At 33.0% G+C, this 19,875-nt stretch overlaps 1 protein-coding gene across 1 annotated transcript; it reads left to right on the forward strand.

Annotated features, from left to right (window-relative positions):
* The first annotated feature begins 346 nt into the window (after nucleotides 1–346).
* LOC118197540 (uncharacterized) lies at nucleotides 347–17,590 on the forward strand. Its single transcript, XM_085810443.1, has one exon. It carries the CDS (start codon nucleotides 1,235–1,237, stop codon nucleotides 2,285–2,287), a length of 1,053 nt encoding a protein of 350 aa, XP_085666569.1. The 5' UTR covers nucleotides 347–1,234; the 3' UTR covers nucleotides 2,288–17,590.
* The last annotated feature ends 2,285 nt before the right edge of the window (nucleotides 17,591–19,875 follow it).

Below are 19,875 nucleotides of genomic sequence, written 5' to 3' on the forward strand. Positions count from 1 at the left end.
AATAACTTACTAATCAAACTTTTGAAAGCTTTCAGGTTCACAGGATATTGAGCATCATGAAAAATTTATCTACTTTACTCAGTATCTCGTATTTAGAACTGACATCCTTCTTATAATTATTTGTAACTTGTACTGGTACCTAGTGCTTCTTTGAACCAATTTCAACGAAATTTTTCTTATGATTAACAACAGATACTTAATTAGAGGAAAAAACATTACTTTTTTAAAACAAAAAAGAAATAAGAAACAGTCAGATTCATAATACTTAATTTTAATCGCACCCAATATATTTTAAGGATATATAGTAGAATATACTTTACAGATTAGGTTCCGTGGTGCAATTCTATAATGGCAACATTAAGAAATAATCTGAGAAATAAAATTAGTTGAATGTGGGGAGTTTCATTATATGATATCTTATCTTGTTATCTTTTGTCTTCGGTTTCGATACTTTTTTGAATGCAGAAAACAATTTCTGTTTAAGTGCTTATTTTCAGAACTAATTAAATTCTTAATGAAGGAAAGCTTCTCTTTTTTCAGCAGAGTTTCAGATATAGTTTCCTGCTGTTGTAAACACACCGATATGAGAAAAAGTGAAGCCTTCTTTTTTTGTGCAAGTCATTAAAATAAAATCTTGAACTTTAATTTAACTTAAGTGGGCTTGTTGAAAGACTGCAGAAACATTTTTTACCGTTTCAGGCTCGATGTTTAAATGAGAACTGAAATGACAAGACTGAATTAGAAACGATACAAATATTATAAACTTTTATGCATACCAATCTAATTCCGAACGGGAAGTAATGTAGAATTCCTTACATTGAATAGAGCAAAATAGCGCACATGTCCGAGTGGGAGAATGCTGTTAGAATATTTGACTTAGGAGATCATGTGCAAGAAGTACAGCTGTGTCGTAGAAAATGCATGCGATGTGAAAAATTCAAAATGCTAAAATAATTTAATTATATTTAAAAAAAAAACAGTGTTAACACGGGTGTTAAAGAACAATAATTAATTTTTAAGTTTGTGAATGGAAATAATAGTTGTACAGAATAAAAACTGTGTATGTGATTCGAGCATTAAGATAATTGAAAATAAGACTTGCATTCCTCTTGACATGAATTAAGTTCTTATCAGTTCAAAACATGTAGCAACACATTTGTATTAAAAGAGAAGTTTAATGTAATGTGTTGATACATGCATAATTCAAAAGCCTGATATAGCTTCTACTTGTAACATGTCTGCTCCAAGTGAAGAAAGTTCAAGTAGTGATGAAAAGAAGCGCTATACATGCAATATATGTCAGAAATGTTTTGACGCACATTCAACTGAAAAGCCTGGCATATGTGATACATGTAGCAAACTGATTCAAGGCAGAAGCAATGTAAACAATGAAATGTGGGTTAATACAGAAAAAAAGCCTTATACGTGTGATATATGCCTAAAAGCATGTAGTGCAAAGCAGTATTTAGATATACATATGCGTACGCACACAGATATCAAACCATATGTGTGTAGTTTTTGTCCGAAGGTGTATCGAGATAAGTATCACTTTATAGCACACAAACAGAGCCATGCAGATGAGAAACCTTTCATTTGTGAGACATGCAACAAATCATTTTCGGCGAAGAATAATTTAGTGAAGCACATTCGCATACATACAGGTGAAAAACCTCATGCATGTTATGTCTGCAACAAGTCGTTTTCGAACAGGAGTGATTTAAAAACGCATGTTCGAATTCACACAGGTGATAAGCCATTCAAGTGTGAAATATGCAACAAGGCATTTGTCAAGCGCAGAGATTTGATGTACCACCGTCTAACTCACACAGGTGAAAAACCTTACACTTGTGATATATGTCATAAATCATTTGCAGGCAAGAGTCATTTAACAAGGCATGTTCTTACGCACACAGGTGAGAGGCCACATTCGTGTGAAATTTGTGGCAAGTCATTCGCAGCAAAAAATGATTTGAAGATGCACATTCTATTGCACACAGGGGAGAAGTCTCAGATATGTGAGGTATGTAACAAGGCATTTGCCCTAAAATCGAATTTAAGACAACACATTCGCACACACACAGGTGAGAAACCTCATGTATGTGGGATATGCAATGCATGTTTTCCTAGGAAAAGAAATTTAAACAGGCATATGGTTATCCATACTCGTGAGAAATCTCATAAGTGCGATATATGTAATGAATCATTTTTACACAAACATCAATTAAGGAAACACATGAAAACTCACACAAAGGAGAAGCCACGTGCACAGAAAGATACTTGCTTATGAAGTTGACCATTTGTAGATTTGGCACTGAATCTGCTACAAAGTAGTCACCTTCTAAAGTTACATACTTTATCCAGAATTGTTACCACTACTGGAAGCATGCCTAGAATTCTTTTTCTGACATCAGAAGGTATTGTCTTCTTGTTTTTTCTTAAATTGTTTCAGTATCATCTTCAAGTGGGACTTGATTTTTGGAAAAAGGAAAAATTCACAAGGTTCACATTCAGAGAATACAGTTACTTTTCAAGTTGGGGAATTTCATCTTTTCCGAAAACTGCTGAACGAGCTGAGTGGTATGGGCCTTTGTATTGCCAAGGTGGAGTTGACATTGACCCGAGTAATGGAATTATAGCCTTTTCTGATGAACAGCATGCCTAAAACATCACGGCGATTCGCAGTAGTACTTCTTCATTAATATCTAATGAGGTGGAATATATTAATGATTAACATTATTCCCTGTAGTCAAAGAAAACCATCAGCTTTGTCTTCGCATTGTATCAAGTTCATTTGTACTGTCTTGTGTCTGGAACAAGTTGACGTCTTTTATTGGAAAGACTGAAACTTAGTTTCGGGGTCACACTCAAAACCCACAATTTTTCAGTTGTTAATTCAGAAGACAAACAACAAAAATCAGCGTTATATTTACAAAATTTTCACAGGACTAGTTTCGATGGTTTTACCGAACCACCATGAGGATGGTGAGGATGGTGGTTCGGTAAAACCATCGAAACTAGTCCTGTGAAAATTTTGTAAATATAATGCTGATTTTTGTTGTTTGTCTTCTGAATTAGTATTTATTCGGCATGTTATTGTGTCTTAATCTTCAGTTGTTATTAACATTTAAAAAGATTCTTGGCCCAGTCAAGCAAATTTTATGCACCTGAATCATTGTTTTCTTTTTAGTCTTCAAAAGGAACTTTTTGCATAAACTTTGCAGACATGCATAAAAATCTGCGGTAAAAATGCATGGAGCTAAATTATAATTAACATTAAGCCCTTTATATATTTCACAGATTGTGATTTGATGATGTGTCTGCATAGCTGAGCACATATTTTTGACTTTTTTTCCAGTTTTGCTGTTTACGTGTCTGCAGAGAAGTTTGAAACTTTCATATCCCTCTTTCAAACATTTCTATCACTCAGCAGTGTGTATGGTTCCTACACTTCTTCCTATACACATTATGCAACTTTCAATCAAGTTTGTCTGTAAGTATTAGCAAGCTTTTGGCAAAAATTGATGCAAATTTTTTGTTTGGCCTTTTCTGCCATGATGAATGCAATAACTAGATACTTCACACATTTATTCAAAGTACTGTTCTAAACAAGCAAAGTAAGCTAGTAGATTATAACTTAGGATATGTGCATGGTATCATCCAACAACAATTTTTGCAATGTGACTTTTTGGTTCTCACAAGCTTTTGCTTCAAACACGTGACTCGTACATTAATAATTTCAGTTACCTTATAGTCTGGATTTAACAAGTATACTGTGTCCAGTGATTGAATCGACTAACCTTTTTATACAAGTACTTTTAAAGTTTTTAAAAGCCAGAATTTTTTATATTTAGTTTCACCATCCTTTTCAAAAATCTCATTCTATTTCCAATAACAGGTACTTGCAAATTATCCTGCTGACCTTGAAAGTTGGCAGAGATCCTGCAAGAGTTGCACAACTTGTTTTAAAGGATTCAAAAATAACTATGGATTTAATATGAAAAAACACTTTAATTGCAGATATTCACAAAAATTTAGAAGCAGTTATTCTTACCAAAATGATAGAGCTTATTTTTAAAACATAAAACTTAAACATAATTGAGTTATAGCTGGTATTACTCAAACAACCTCCCACCTCGCAATTTGTAGGATACCTATAAGTTGCAACAAAAGTTATAAATCAAGTCTATTGGGAATTTTAACACTCAAACAGCTCTAGTAACAAAATCTGGGATTTTGGATGATTAATCATCATCTTCACTGGAATCTGAAGCATTAGCTGCAGGGCATAGAGGCACTTTCATCCCTTCGAGCATCTTGGGCAATGAATGGTAACTTTTCCAAACTGCAGATTTCTAACGGATAAAGTCTTTGGAATGGTCTCAACTTCTCTCCATCAGCTGTTCTCACTCTAGCAACTCTTGAGTGCCCATCCAAGTTTTGTTTTAATAGCTACCAAATTATTATAAATGGGCTCAATTCTCCCATTTAATAATGTGCCAAGATAATCTGCTCCTATTAATAAACCTATTTCAGGCACATATTCTCCTGTATCACTTAAGGGTATATTTTTCTTTTTCAAAATTGGATGAATATCAGGATCCTCTACACGTGGAATCGCACCACGTATCTTCTTTTCGTCCAAAACTGAAATAGTATACTTGAAATTTAAACACAAGCTTTGTAATGTAATTGTTCACTTCCACGCCTATCGAATTAATTTCCACCTTTTCGTTGCCCTGCGTTGGCAACATGCTTTTGAGATTTGTCGTTCGTAGAATTCGGTCGCTAAAAGCATAGCTGGCCTGTAACGGTTGTAATTCTTATTTTATAGCTTATCTGTATTGATGAATTATTACTAAATGTTTACGTATGAATGTTTTATTATTAAATGTATTCAGTTTGGTTTAAATATACTGAGAGTCATTGAATTTATTAAGGATATTTAAAATCGAAACTACGTCATCCATTTCTCCTGTATCACTTAAGGGTATATTTTTCTTTTTCAAAATTGGATGAATATCAGGATCCTCTACACGTAGAATCGCACCACGTATCTTCTTTTTATCCAAAACTGAAATAGTATACTTGAAATTTAAACACAAGCTTTGTAATGTAATTGTTCACTTCCACGCCTATCGAATTAATTTCCACCTTTTCATTGCCCTGCGTTGGCAACACGCTTTTGAGATTTGTCGTTCGTAGAATTCGGTCGCTAAAAGCGTAGCTGGCCTGTAACGGTTGTAATTCTTATTTTATAGCTTATCTGTATTGATGAATTATTACTAAATGTTTACGTATGAATGTTTTATTATTAAATGTATTCAGTTTGGTTTAAATATACTGAGAGTCGTTGAATTTATTAAGAATATTTAAAATCGAAACTACGTCATCCATTTCTCCTGTATATTCTCCTGTATCACTTAAGGGTATATTTTTCTTTTTCAAAATTGGATGAATATCAGGATCCTCTACACGTGGAATCGCACCACGTATCTTCTTTTCGTCCAAAACTGAAATAGTATACTTGAAATTTAAACGCAAGCTTTGTAATGTAATTGTTCACTTCTACGCCTGTCGAATTAATTTCCACCTTTTCGTTGCCCTGCGTTGGCAACACGCTTTTGAGATTTGTCGTTCGTAGAATTCAGTCGCTAAAAGCGTAGCTGGCCTGTAACGGTTGTAATTCTTATTTTATAGCTTATCTGTATTGATGAATTATTACTAAATGTTTACGTATGAATGTTTTATTATTAAATGTATTCAGTTTGGTTTAAATAGACTGAGAGTCGTTGAATTTATTAAGGATATTTAAAATCGAAACTACGTCATCCATTTCAGCACCATTCTAACACAGGAACATAAACAGTAATAGTGTAGACATTATGGGACTCTTGTTTAGTTTCACTGCCTCCCAAAAGTCCATTACTCATCATTTCTTGATCTACAAGTTTCTATCCTAGTTTCTCCGCAATATCTTTTCGTATGAAAGATCTCTGAGCACCAGTATCAAATAATCTGCAAGCGATTCTGAACTTGTCATCATTAATGATTTTCATCAATACAGTTAACAATAATGTTGGAGAATTTTTTGGTGACAAAAGAACCTATGCATCCGATTCAGATTGTTTGTCTTGTTTTGATTGATTTGTATTTGAACACATAATGCTGTGGTGTTTTTTCTTGCATATTCACTTTAAATAAGCTTTGCAGATCTTAGAATTGTGTCCTGGTTTTATAGAGACGAAACAAGCTCCCCTTTCCTTCAATGTTTCCCTTTTCGCCTCCGATGACATCTCGGCAGCCTTAAAACATTTTGAGGTATTATGAAATGACTTATTACAAAATAAACAGTGTTTGCCATTTTTTTCAACTCTTTCCTTTTCATTAGATACAATACAAGCTGCAGTGGGAATTTTTTCTTTCGTTTTCAATTTTTCAAATTGATCATTCGCAAACCCTGACTGAGCAAGTTGTAACTGCTCTTCACTTTTGACTTCCATACGAAGAAATTCTAATAAATTTCCTAACATGTTCATCTTGTCTTTATTTTCTACACGGTTATGTGTGCATTGCCACTCCTTGATAAGAACTTCTGGCAGAGCTGATTCTACTAAAGGATATAACATTGCTTCATATTTTTCAGACGTTACCCCTAAAGTCTCTAATGCTCGCAGCCGAGTCTCTAATTTATCATAAAGAATTCGCAAAGTAAAAATTTCGCCACTTCTCGCTTGCATTAAAACTAGATTTAAAAGTTCACAAACATAAATTTGAATTAATAGTTAATCTTTAGCAAAACGAGATTTCAGCTGTTCAATAGCATTATAATAGTTTTCGCCAAATGGTGGAAAACTTGCAACTAAATCTCTAGCCAATGAACCTTCTTCAGTTGCTTGTAAAAGATACTGAAATTTCTCATCTGCATCAGTGTTATCATCATCATGAATCTTTTTAAATTGTCCCCAGAATCCTAGCCAGTTTTTAATATTACCATCAAAACGTTTCAATTCTAACTTAGGAAGATGGAAATTTCGCTTGGTTTCATTTACTACACTGGAAATATCGCCCTTTCAGTGGTTGATAACATTAAATCAACTTTTGTTTTCATAGCAACCCACTGATTTCTATAGCTTTCCGTTAAATCCATATCATTAGAAAATTCATCTTCATTAAAATTTTCCATTTCTAGCCATTTTACTTTAACTTTTTCATCTAACTGAAATAATCTGTCAGCTTTATCATTAAATATATTAAATACAGATATCAAATCAATCTTACTTACTGTTTCATCTTTTAGAACAGTGTCCACGTCTTTCAAAGAAGTTGTGAAATATCGCCGTAATTGTGTTCTTTCCGGTTTTAAATTATCCATAGTCCTGTCCCACGGATGCCAGTATTTTAAAGGATTCAAAAATAAGGTGAATCTTCGGATTATGGTAACTTGGCGATTTTTTGGCAACCAACCCTTGTACAGCAACCTGCTAGTTTTTTTTTTTTTTTTTTTTATGCCATTTTGTTTTCATGAAGTAAAGGCATGTTTTTGTTTTTACTCAACATTTTTTCAACAATCTGCTAGCCGAATTACGTTTATGCTAGAACTTTTATGGAACAAAAGTGCTTAATCATGACGAAGATTAGGTGCAAAATTGTTTCTAAGTGCTTATTAGGTAAAATCATGATCGGAAGTTTACGGAAAGTAGTGGAACAAACATGCACAGAAATTTGTTTTTACAAGCCAAATTTATATATGAAACATGTAAATAATTTTCCTCATAAAATAGAAAAATTTGCACGAAAATGCAGGAAAATTTTTTGAATCTTTGAAGTCGGTAAAAAGGACATGTATGAAATTACCTGATCGCTAAAAAGTATGTATACTATGCAAGCTTTTATATCTTCAGCTTGCATATAAGCTTTCCAAGGATGAACATTTGCACATATAAAATAAATAAAATATGCAAGAAATTACATTAATTTTCTTTTCCCTCTAAATTATCTATTATAAAAGTCGCCACAAAATAATCTGTGACTGGAACTGTGTACTTCTCAGATTATTGCTAAAGTCCTAGCTAGTAACCTTTATCACCTTACCAAATTTTCAAAAGATAAGACTGCATGCACTTTTGCAGAAAGAGACATCTTCATCCTGAGCCTGAGCTTCATCTTGAAGGATCATTAATTCCAGTAGTACGGGAAGTGAAGTTTCTGGGAGTAATGTTTGATTCAAAATTAACATTCATGCCACATGTAATGTACCTGAGGAAGAAGTGTTTCAAAGTGCTAAATCTTTTAAAAGTACTGGCAAACACCTCCTGGGGGGCAGAGTGTAGCTCCCTACTTCACATCTACAGAGCGCTGATCCGCTCAAGGATAGATTATGGCTTAGTGGTTTACAGATCAGCCCGTCCTTCTGTTTTATTACAACTAGATCCTGTTTGTCGTCAGGCTCTACGGATTAGCTCTGGAGCCTTTAGAACATCTCCCGTACAGAGTCTCTATGTCTACTGCTTCGAACCATCCCTTCAGTTGAGACGGGAGCAATTCTGTCTTGCTCATTATTCCAAAATTTTATCCATACGCCCTCCTTTGCTTGATGACTGCTACAAGCGCCTCTTTGCTGCGCAACCTTTATGTGTGCCACCTTTCCATATAAGAGCTCAGTGACTGATAGAAAAATACCACATGTCCGATGTAAAGGTCAAGACCATATAGCATTTTGAAATTCCATCCTGGGAGAGTGCAAATATCCAACCTCTTAATGCTTTTCATCACCTTAACAAGAGGAATACTAATGATATCATATACAAACAGTTATTTCTTAATCATAGACAAAAATACAGCAAGTACATTCCTGTATATACGGATGGCTCTAAAGAAAGTAATCATGTTGGAGCATCTTTTACGATTGGTAATTATATGAAGGGCGTCCATGTAAGTAACTTTTGCTCCATCTTAATTTCTGAATTGACTGCTGTATATGAAGCACTTTCCTTCATATCTGGACATTTTCATCCCATCATTTCAATATCTTTTTACTTGCCTCGATTTTAAAAGTGTGCTGCATATAAAATATAGCTTTTACATAAAGAGAAAAAAAAAGAATTTTTTTTTCTCTTTATGTAAAAGCTATATTTTATATGTTGAAAAAGGAATCCTGTGTTTGGTGCATATGGCCTATTGAGCTTTGTGCCATAAATCTACTACCACCACCACCACCACCTTCATATCTGGACTACAGAAATGAAAGTTTATTATATATACGGACTCATTCAGTGCACTGAAAGCTTTAGAAACATTTTGCGACACCCAAACTACTGTTGTCGTTGAAATTCTGAAGTTAAACTTTGAGAACTGTGGATATGACATTCTTTACTGCTGGGTTCCGGGGCATGTAGGGATAAAAGGTAATGGGTTGGCAGACATCACAGCAAAGTCTGCTGTCGAAATGTCTAGTTACCTCATTCCTTGTAAAGATGTGAACATTGTCATCAAACAGAAGATCCTATGTATGTGGCAGCTATTTTGGGATGCTCAGCTTAATAACAAGCTGAGAAGAATAAAAATGAGAATTGAACATTGGGAAGCAAATGGAAATCGGAGAGAGAAAATGCTTTTAACTCACCTCAGAATTGGTCATTCACGAGTGACACATAACTACCTTTTAAAGGCAGACAGAGAACCTATTTGTTGCAGATGTAATTCTATACTCTCCATGTGTCACATTTTAACAGAGTGCCCTTATTTTAGTAAACTTCGTGAGAAATATTTTAATAGTTCTGAGGTAACTCTTCAACATCTCATCGGTCAAGATTTTAATACTAATATATTCCTTTATGTAAGAGATACTGGGTTTTATCATTTATTTTGAAATAGTTTTATTGTCTACTGTCATGCATGAATTTCGCCTATTTTAACAGTTGAATCATTTGGATTTTACTTTACATGTCAGCCTTCATCACTTTATTCTATCTGTTGATTTCATCAGTGAGCTTGTTTTAAATATATTTCTTTTAATATTTGTACCTGTAATTCATCTGTATATTGAAATTTCACCCCTGTATTCGGTGCATATGATCTTCAAGGTTTTGCTCCAGAAATCACTATCGCCTTACCAAAATGTTGTCAAACTACCTGTTACCATATTCCAAAGATTAGGCGAAAATAACTGTGGATTTAATATGAAAAAACACTTTAATTGCAGATATTCACAAAAATTTAGAAGCAGTTATTCTTACCAAAATGCTAATTTTTAAAACATAAAACTTAAACAGAGTTGAGTTGTAGCTGGTATGACTCAAACAACTTGTTCCTGCAGAATTCTGAAGAAACTGACTCCTCCTTAGTTAATAAATAATCACATATGACTCTTTATTTACTTACTAGCTGTTACCAGGCATGCGTTCCGATGCTACTTAAAGGAAAGAAAGTGTTTCTCGACTATTACAAATACTACTATGGTGACTATTACAAATTCACTATCAAAAAGCAAAGAAAATGTGTGTGATGCAATAGCACACATGTTAATACAGGAAAAATTAAATATTTTACTGAAATATAACACACTTTAAAATATTTAAATTTGGACAGTGGTGGCACATTTCTCTTAAATAGCCAAGTTTATGTATTGAATTTGAGACAAATTAACATAATTGTGTTTTCCTGAGTGGCAAAACAATTTCTATATATCGCTGCATTTCTTGATTAAATTTCAAACATATATGTATGTTATGCCTTGCAGAGTATCAATGCAAAGCTTTTAAATCGCTGACCTTGTTAATCAAAAGTTCATTAAATTAATGGGTACTATTCCTTTTGAGGACCGTAAAAAAATTGCAGCGAAAATGTATTTAGCGCATGTGCAAAAGCGCCAAATCTAGCATATGCACTGATTTCAGATTATGTAAGTTTATATAGTTCTATATTTCTTAAGATGCCATTGAAATACTAGTTCAATTTTTAAATCCTTTTTTGATATCCTATGGATTTAGCAATTTAGGAATTGCCCATGACAAAAAGTCGGCAATAGAATTTTGGTAAAGTGCAGAATCACACACTGCTTGACACGTTTTTAAGAATTGCACATACTCGGTATCCATGTGCACATCGATCTATTTTCACTTAAAAAAAAAAATCCCAGAATTGCACAAAAATGGCACTGCGCACACCCTTGACTTTATCTATGTACACATCAACCTATTTTCACTTAAATGGTAAAAGAAAATAGACAAAAATTCAATTGTTTTTACCCTTGTAAAAAGCGGCAAACAAATAAGTGAGTGATTCTGCACTTTACCAAGATTTTTTTTCAAAGAAAAGTCATCAATCATTATAGAAAATTACATTTGAACAACCAACGAGATGAAATTGTGATTTAGTGATGCAGGCATCCATTCAGTTGTGTTTAGCAATTTTTATATAAATTATAATAATGATCTGAAATACAGTCAAAAGTCGTTAATTCGGACACCCATAATCCCGACCTCAAAGCTAAAAACTTTCTGCGCATGCGCCACGTTGACACATGCGCATAGGCGTGTACCCGTGCGCATAAGACCTTTTATGTCTGCGCATATGCGTGTGCGCAAGTGCAGAATACGTTTTCGTGTGCGCGTTTTATGTATAACGGATGGTATAAGCTAAAATTATCTAATTATCTATTTCAGTTAATGTTGATGATTGCGTTGTTCCTTAATTTTCGAATTGGATCCGGCTTATTATTTTTTGCAGACTGTAAGACTAATAGGTACTTTTCCGTTTCGCCGGCGCAAAGCTCGCCAAGCAGACTTTATTGGCGACAACATACAGTATACACATAAAAAATGTTAACAAATGTTAGTTTTGAGAATTTTTTATTTTGAAGGCATAAACATTTTAATATCGTTTAAAATCCTGAAAAAAGCCAATAAATAAAGACAAATTTGTAAAAAGACATTAATTTAAAAATTTACTATGATTTCATGGTTCACCGGTTCGTATCACATGACCCCAAGCGAACTCATCTCACGTAAACTGCACTACAAAAATCTAATTCTCTCAGTAATTATCTACATTAATTTCAAGTTAAATCTTAATTTGAAATACAAGTTTAAATGCAAGAATTATTTCAATTCGGTACAAATAGCTTACTCAGAAATTATGTAAAACCACAGTGCTTTACTTCGCTAGTGCATTCTCATTAGAATGGATGAATTTAACCCTTGACTGTTCTTTATTTTCGCCTTCGGGTGAGCGATGTGATTGCATTCTAATTGACTTAATTACCGCGCAGGGCATCAAATTCCGCCTTAGGTTATAAATTTGAACTATCTGGTAAAAATTCTATGTAATTGCATGCCAGTATTGAAAGAAACAATCAATCTGATAAGAAATGGCTGCAACTTGTTTTGAAAATGAAGCGTAAAAGGTTACCAGCGAAGACATTTCGTTTGGCATCAGTTGTACCATTATTGGCGACTTTATCATCTGCGCCGGCAAAACGGAAAAGTACCGACTAATACTATAAAAGTAAACTTGAACTTTCGATTATGTCAAATAGAATTTCCGATTCTGGAGCTCCCAAAGGATCGTACAAAACGAAAGTATGTTTTGATGTCCATCAAATAAAAATTGGAATTGCTGCAAAAAATGGATAAAGACATGAAGAATGTGACAGAGAGGTTAGTGAAAACGAAAAATTTCAATTGACAAGTTAGTCGGTATTCTCGGCACAGCAATTAACGGGACTTGAACAGCGGAACTTTGTAACTGAACAAGAAATTATGTCTGTTTATAAAATTAAAGAGAAAGTATTACAGTCAAAAGTCGTTAATCCGGACTCGTCGGGACTTCGGCGATTCCGGATTATCGATTTTTCCGGATTATAGATCATCAGTTTAAATCTCGTAAGATGGCATGCAGAAATTCTAAAATTAAAAATATGAAAGAGTAATTTATGAAATAAAGAACAATTATGATCTAAAGGGTATCAAAATTTGCAAAAAGAAAAAACTTAATATTTATTTGTTTACTTTATTAAACATTTCTTTCAATGTAAGTTGTTTAAGTTTTGCTTCGTTTCATGTGATAATACTTTCTCTTTAATTCTATTAAACAGACATAATTTCTTGTTCAGTTACAAAGTTCCGCTGTTCAAGTCCTATAATTGCTGTGTCAAGAACACCGACTAATTTGTCAATCGAAATTTTTTCGTTTTCAACAACCTCTGTTACTTTTCTTCGCTATCGGAAGCGAATTATAATGACGAGGAACTTGTTTTAAATCATATCAAAGACGGAGCATATCGAGATGAAATACTACATTTGGTAAGGAATTATAAGCCAAATAAAAACATCTGCGCAAGATAAGGATAGTGCTGACAAATCAACTTCCAATTCATTACGCGCAGCGTTCCCCCCGCTGAGCAGCGTGAAATTGATAAACAGATTTCGGATTTCAAAACATACTTTCGCTTTAGATCCTTTACATGTTAACAAATATATATCGGAAATTCTATTTGATATAATTGAAAGTTTAAGCTTACTTTTATAAAATTGCTCTTACAGTCTGCAAAAAATAATAAGCCGGATCCAATTCGAAAATTAAGGAACAACACAATCATCAACATTAACTGAAATAGATAATTAGATAATTTTAGCTTATACGTCCATTATACATAAAACGCGCACGCGAAAACGTATTCTGCACTTGCGCACAGTCGTAAAAGGTCTTACGCGCACACGTAAACGCCTATGTGCATGTGTCAACGCGGTGCATGCGCAGAAAGTTTTTAGTTTTGAGGTCCGGATTATAGATCATTCTGAATTATGGGTGTCCGAATTAACGACTTTTGACTGTATCACATAAAACGAAGCAACTTAAACAACTTACATTGAGAGAAATGTTTAATAAAGTAAACAAATAAATATTAAGCTTTTTTTTTTGTAAATTTTGATACCCTTTAGATCATAATTGGTTTTTTATTTCATAAATTACGGTTTCATATTTTTGATTTTAGAATTTGTGCATGCCATCTTACGAGATTTAAACTGATGATCTATAATCCGGAAAAATCGATAATCCGGAATCGCCGAAGTCCCAACGAGTCCGGATTAACGACTTTTGACTGTAGTTATTTACTCTTATGCTTCCATTCAGTCATGTTTAGCCTTTTTTTATACAAATTATAATAACAAAAAAGTATTATATGAAATTAACCTTTCATCTAAATTAAAACATCAATCTTAAATAGTTATTTACTATTCCTGTCTTGTATTAGGGTTGCCGCAATTATTTTTTGCAGCACTGGCATCAACAATAGTTTGGCGATTTTTTACTGCCCTCAAAACCGAATAGTACCAATTAATGTAAAATATGTATATAAAGAGTGTGGATCATATGGGTTGGTTTTTGAGAAATCTTATGTAGACAGTGACCTGTTGTTTTGAAGGTCGAGTGTGGGAAGTTGCATAAAGATCGATTTGTATAAATGATGAAAAAAACGTTCATTTTTACATACATAGATATAATTGACAGATACAAATTCAACACACACAAAAAGAAAAGAAAGAAAAAACCTGTAAATGTTAATTAAAACTTTTAGATTAATTGTAAAGCAATTTATTGAAATCTGTAAATAACCAAGTAAAATCCAGATTTTACTTGAAGCCCTGTTTAGAATGCTATAAGCATGAACTTCCAGGAGGTAATTGTTTCAGTTTATTACTGTTTGTTGTCCATAACCTGTTATTCTTTTCCTAATTCAGCAGATGTTAGTTCTTTCAACCAGCTATAAATGAAATGGAGTGCAAGCACAAATGTACACAGCCCTCGAACCACTTTCCTTTTGGAATGGATATCCTCTTATAAAAATATTTCATATTGCATTGTTACCAGTTTTCAAATAGAATACCGTATTGGGTTCGTTAATACACTTTTTTTTGTTGTGATAACTTTGAAAATAATTGGTTGCTTGCTGTACTGTAGAAGTCAGACCCCCAAAATTTTAGTCAATAATTTTTAAAATGCAAGAATAAAGTACAGCAATATCAGTGAATTTATGGCATTATGCATGAAAACAAAAGGTGGCTAGGGAAAGTGCAGAATCACTCGCTGCTTAGTGCATTTTTAAGAATTGCACAAACTAGGTATCCATGTACACATCGACCTATTTTCACTTAAAAAAAAAAAATCCCAGAATTGCACAAAAATGGTATTGCACACTTCCTTGATTTTATTCATGTAAACATCAACCTATTTTCACATAAAAAGTCAAAGAAAATTGACAAAAATCCAATTCTTCTTACTCTTGTAAAAAGCGCCAAACAAATAAGTGGGCAATTCTGCATTCACCCGGTAGCTTATAAAAAATCTGTTGGAGTTACATCACGAGAAAGTGTACATGTTATGATGTCAATGCATATCCATAATTGATTCTAAATCATACTGCTTGGTGACTTTTTTCTTTATATAAAATCTATAGTATATTTTATAGGTTTAAAAACGAATCCTGTGTTTGGCGCATATGGCCTGTAGAGCTTTGCGCCATAAATCTAATAATTTTTAATGAAAAAGTACCATTTTTTTCTGGACAGTTCTCGTAGATTGTAACATATTGCATTTGCCTTCACTTTAATAAAAATTCAGCTTATTAAAATATGTATTAACATCATTTCACAGTTTAATATAATGTGTGTTTGATATAATTTATGTATTTTTAAATGTATGTGTTTTAAGTCAAAATATTATTTAAATGTCGTGGATAAGCCATTTCACCGTGGCTGTTTTGCGGTCAAGACATATTTTCTTTAAATGACTATATTATATATTGCTGTATTATTCTCGTATTCAGTTTATTTAGTTTAATAATTATGTTTACCTTTGTATACTTAATAAAGGTTGCCTGTAATATATATACAGTCAAAAGTCGTTAATCCAGACAGCCATAACCGGAATAATCTATAAACCGGACCTCAAAGCTACAAACGTTCTGCGCATGCGTCAACGCATAATGCATTCACGCATGCGCATACACGTTTATGCATGCGTGTAATACTTTTATGCGTGCACATGTGCATAATACGATTACGCATGCGCGTTTAATGTATAACAGACGGTATAAGCTAAGCTAAAATTATCTAATTATCTATTTCAGTTAAAGTTGCAGGTTGCGTTGTTCCTTAATCTTCGAATTGGACCTGGCTTATTATTTTTTGCAGATAGTTAGAGCAATTTTATAAAAGTAAGCTTGAACTTTCGATTATGTCAAATAGAATTTCCGATGCTGGAGCTGCCAAAGGATCTCCTTTGTTTCTCTAACCATTCTGAAATTTGTTTATCAATTTTACGCTGCTGTGTGTGGGGGGGGGGATGTTGCGACGCGCAGTAATGAACTGGAAGTTGATCTGACAGGGCAGATGTTTTTATTTCATTCGGCTTATAATTCCTTACCAAATGTAGTATTTCATCTCAATGTACTCCGTCTTTCATATGATTGAAATCAAATTCCTCATCATTATAAATATCACAAATACACGTCAAATAGTTTTCTAGTTGCAATTTTCTAATTTTGACTATGCGTAACTTATGCTTTATGCACGCGCGCATTGAAAGAAATATTTAATAAAGTAAACAAATAAATATTAAGCTTGTAAATTTTGATACCCTTTGGATCATAATTGCTCTTTATTTCATAAATTATGGTTTCATATTTTTAATTTTATAATTTCTGCATGCCATCTTACCAGATTTAAACTGATGATCTATAATCCGGAATTGCCGAAGTCCGAACGAGTCCGGATTAAAGACTTTTGACTGAAGTTGTTTACAAGTCTGAGATATAAAGAAATTATAAATAGTTTAGCATTATTTTGTGATATTGCTGTTGAATTGAATTTTATGGTTTAAATGCAAAGAACATAATATTTAATAAATAAATTTAACTCACAAAATATTAAAAAATGCCCCTTTGGGCGTAATGTAAAATCTGACAAGTTTCAGAATTTTTTTCCCTTTTTTTAAATTTATTTTGCATTTATTTTATCGTATTTTATTTTAAATATAAGTGATTGTATTAACTTCATATTCAGAATTTTTAATTTTGCATTAAGATTTCGATGGGTTTTTCTGTTCTAATGTTTAAACTGAAGGCAATTCTATTTTATATGGGAAAAGGATGTGCAGGCTTAGTGTAGCATGATTGTGAAAATGGCTGTTTCTTTTAAGAAAAATCTAAATTTTGTTTTTTGTTTGTTAAACTGGAATGAAATATGGTATTTATGTATTAGCACAACCATGTAAGTGCAGTCAGAGTATTTTTTAAGAAAATTTTATTTGTATTGTTACACAATAGGAAAACTATGAAAACTGCCCCAGTACATCTATTTGGATGCAACTAGTACACCTATTTGGATATGAACTCGGATTACATTATTTGTATTTAGCAGTTTAATCTCTTGGCTGTTACTGGGTCTTAAAACTAAAGATTTTGTTAATCACTAAATGAAATTGCAATTTACTACTAATGGAACACCGAAAATTTTCTGCAGAAAAATGGTTCATGCATTCCTAGTTATTAATACCAACTAATAAATTGATAACTATTCAATTTACTGTATTTCTTTGCTTATCCCCCCCTTTTTGTTAATTTTACTGTCCAGAATTTGAGAGGGAAAAATTATGTGAATAATTAAATAATCCAAATGATGTAACAGTGGATTCATAACAAATGAATCCACTGTTACATCATTTGGATGTAACAGTTCACTTTACATTTGGATTACTGTTACACTGTTGGAGTACTGATACATCATTCATCATAACAAATGAATCCACTGTTACACCATTTGGATGTAACAGTTCACTTTACATTTGGATTACTGATACATCATTCATCATAACAAATGAATCCACTGTTACATCCAAGTGATGCAACAGTTCACTTTACATTTGGATTACTGTTACACTGTTGGATTACTTTTCATTTTTTATAACAAATGAAAAGTAGTCATTGATAAATTACAGGTAACTATCACTACATTATTTCTTTAAAAGAACCTACATTCCAATACAAATACATAGTAATTGACTACACTTATTTTTCTTAAAGGTTATTTTTTATCGACGGACCAGCTTCACTGCTTCGTTTTTAATTATTTTATTTAGAAAAACATCATATACAAATATTTACAGTGAAGCAAAATACAATTTAATTGTGAGCTTCGGTTACAAGTAATTGCTCACGTCAGACCGGTTATATTTCTTCTTCAAGTCTGTTGCCTCAATCGTAGGAGGCGATAATTTGGCGAGATTCGTTGGCGTAAAATGCGCCAACATCCCGCCCGGCCTTGCTATGTTCACATGCAAGAACTTAACATTTAATTATGAAATACCAGTATTAAAGTTTCAGTTATTCATGTAAACAATAAAATATGTATAGAAAAATATAAAATAAGTGAACAAAACATGAATACAAAATTATTGAGAAAAATAATTTTCAATATAATTACTAACAACTGAGTAACATAATTCACAACTAGCTAAACTTCAATAGGCAATACAGCTATTTTATTAATTGTCCTTTTAAAGTCCCCTGTTTTGGTACGAACTTTTCACGGACTTTTCCATCAGAACCGTGGTACAATGATGTTATTCGCCCTAAAAGCCAATTGTTAATTGGCAGAAAATCTTCTTTAATCAAAACCATTTGGCCGATCATCAGATCATTTTTTTCAACCATCCATTTTGATCTAGATTGTAAAGTATTCAAGTAATCAGACTTCCATCTTTTCCAAATAAGTTGTATAGTTTTTGTAGTTTTTTGCCAACGACTTAAGCGGTTTTCCTTTAAATCCGTTAAAAACGGCTCAGAAATTGCTGTTATAGGTCGCCCTATCAAGAAATGACCTGGCGTCAGAACTTCGAAACTTTCTGAATCACTAGAAAGAGGAGTAAGCGGTCGCGAATTTAATATTCCTTCTATTTGAATGACAATCGTTTCGAATTCTTCGTAAGTGAAATGAAAATTGCCAATCGTACGTTTAAGATGGTACTTCACCGATTTTATCCCAGCTTCCCAAAGTCCACCGAAGTGAGGCGATTTGGGTGGAATAAAATTCCAATCTATATTTTCTTGCGAAAAATGATTAGCTAATTCTTTGTCTGGGAAATTAATGAGCTTATAAAATTTTTTCAATTTTGAATTCTCTCCAACAAAGTTAGTAGCATTGTCAGTATAAATTTTGAAACATTTGCCACGTCTACTTGTAAAACGTTTAAGTGTTGCAATTAAAGCATCAGAAGTCAAATCTGTTAATGTCTCAAGATGGATGGCTTTTGTTGCGAAACATATAAAAATACAAATATACAATTTATTCAGAATACCTTTACGTTGATTTTTAAATTTCACTAAATAAGGGCCACATAAATCAATACCTGTAATAGAAAATGGAGCTGAAACATTAACTCTTTCACTAGGCAAATTACCCATAATTTGTGAAGAAAGAGTGGGCTTACATTTAAAGCACGTTACACATTGATGTACTGTTTTACGTGCGAGACTACGGCCACCTAAAGGCCAAAATTTCAAGCGCACTGCATTTAGCAGACCTTGTGGTCCAACATGAAATAATTTCCTGTGTAAACTTTCAAAATAAATTTTACTTAATCTTGAACCCTTAGGTAAAATAGGAGGATGTCTTTGAGAATATGGCACTGAAGCATTCTTCAGCCTTCCTCCTACACGTACTATTCCTTTGTCATCAAAAAACGGAAATAAATTCGAAATATTACTTGGCAGTTTCTTTCCTTCAAGGAGAACTCGTTGTTCATGCTTAATCAACACTTCTTCGGCTTCTCTTACCTCCTCCACTGACAGTGGTCCTGTGTTTTTTACTTTATTCC

Source organism: Stegodyphus dumicola, chromosome 2 (assembly GCF_044657685.1).
Source record: "Stegodyphus dumicola isolate Sdum_Otavi_A_Nest chromosome 2, ASM4465768v1".
Taxonomy (NCBI): domain Eukaryota; kingdom Metazoa; phylum Arthropoda; class Arachnida; order Araneae; family Eresidae; genus Stegodyphus; species Stegodyphus dumicola.

Bases quoted from the DNA above. Each gene is read 5' to 3' on its own strand.
- LOC118197540 (XM_085810443.1), top strand. From the start codon at position 1,235: ATGTCTGCTCCAAGTGAAGAAAGTTCAAGTAGTGATGAAAAGAAGCGC.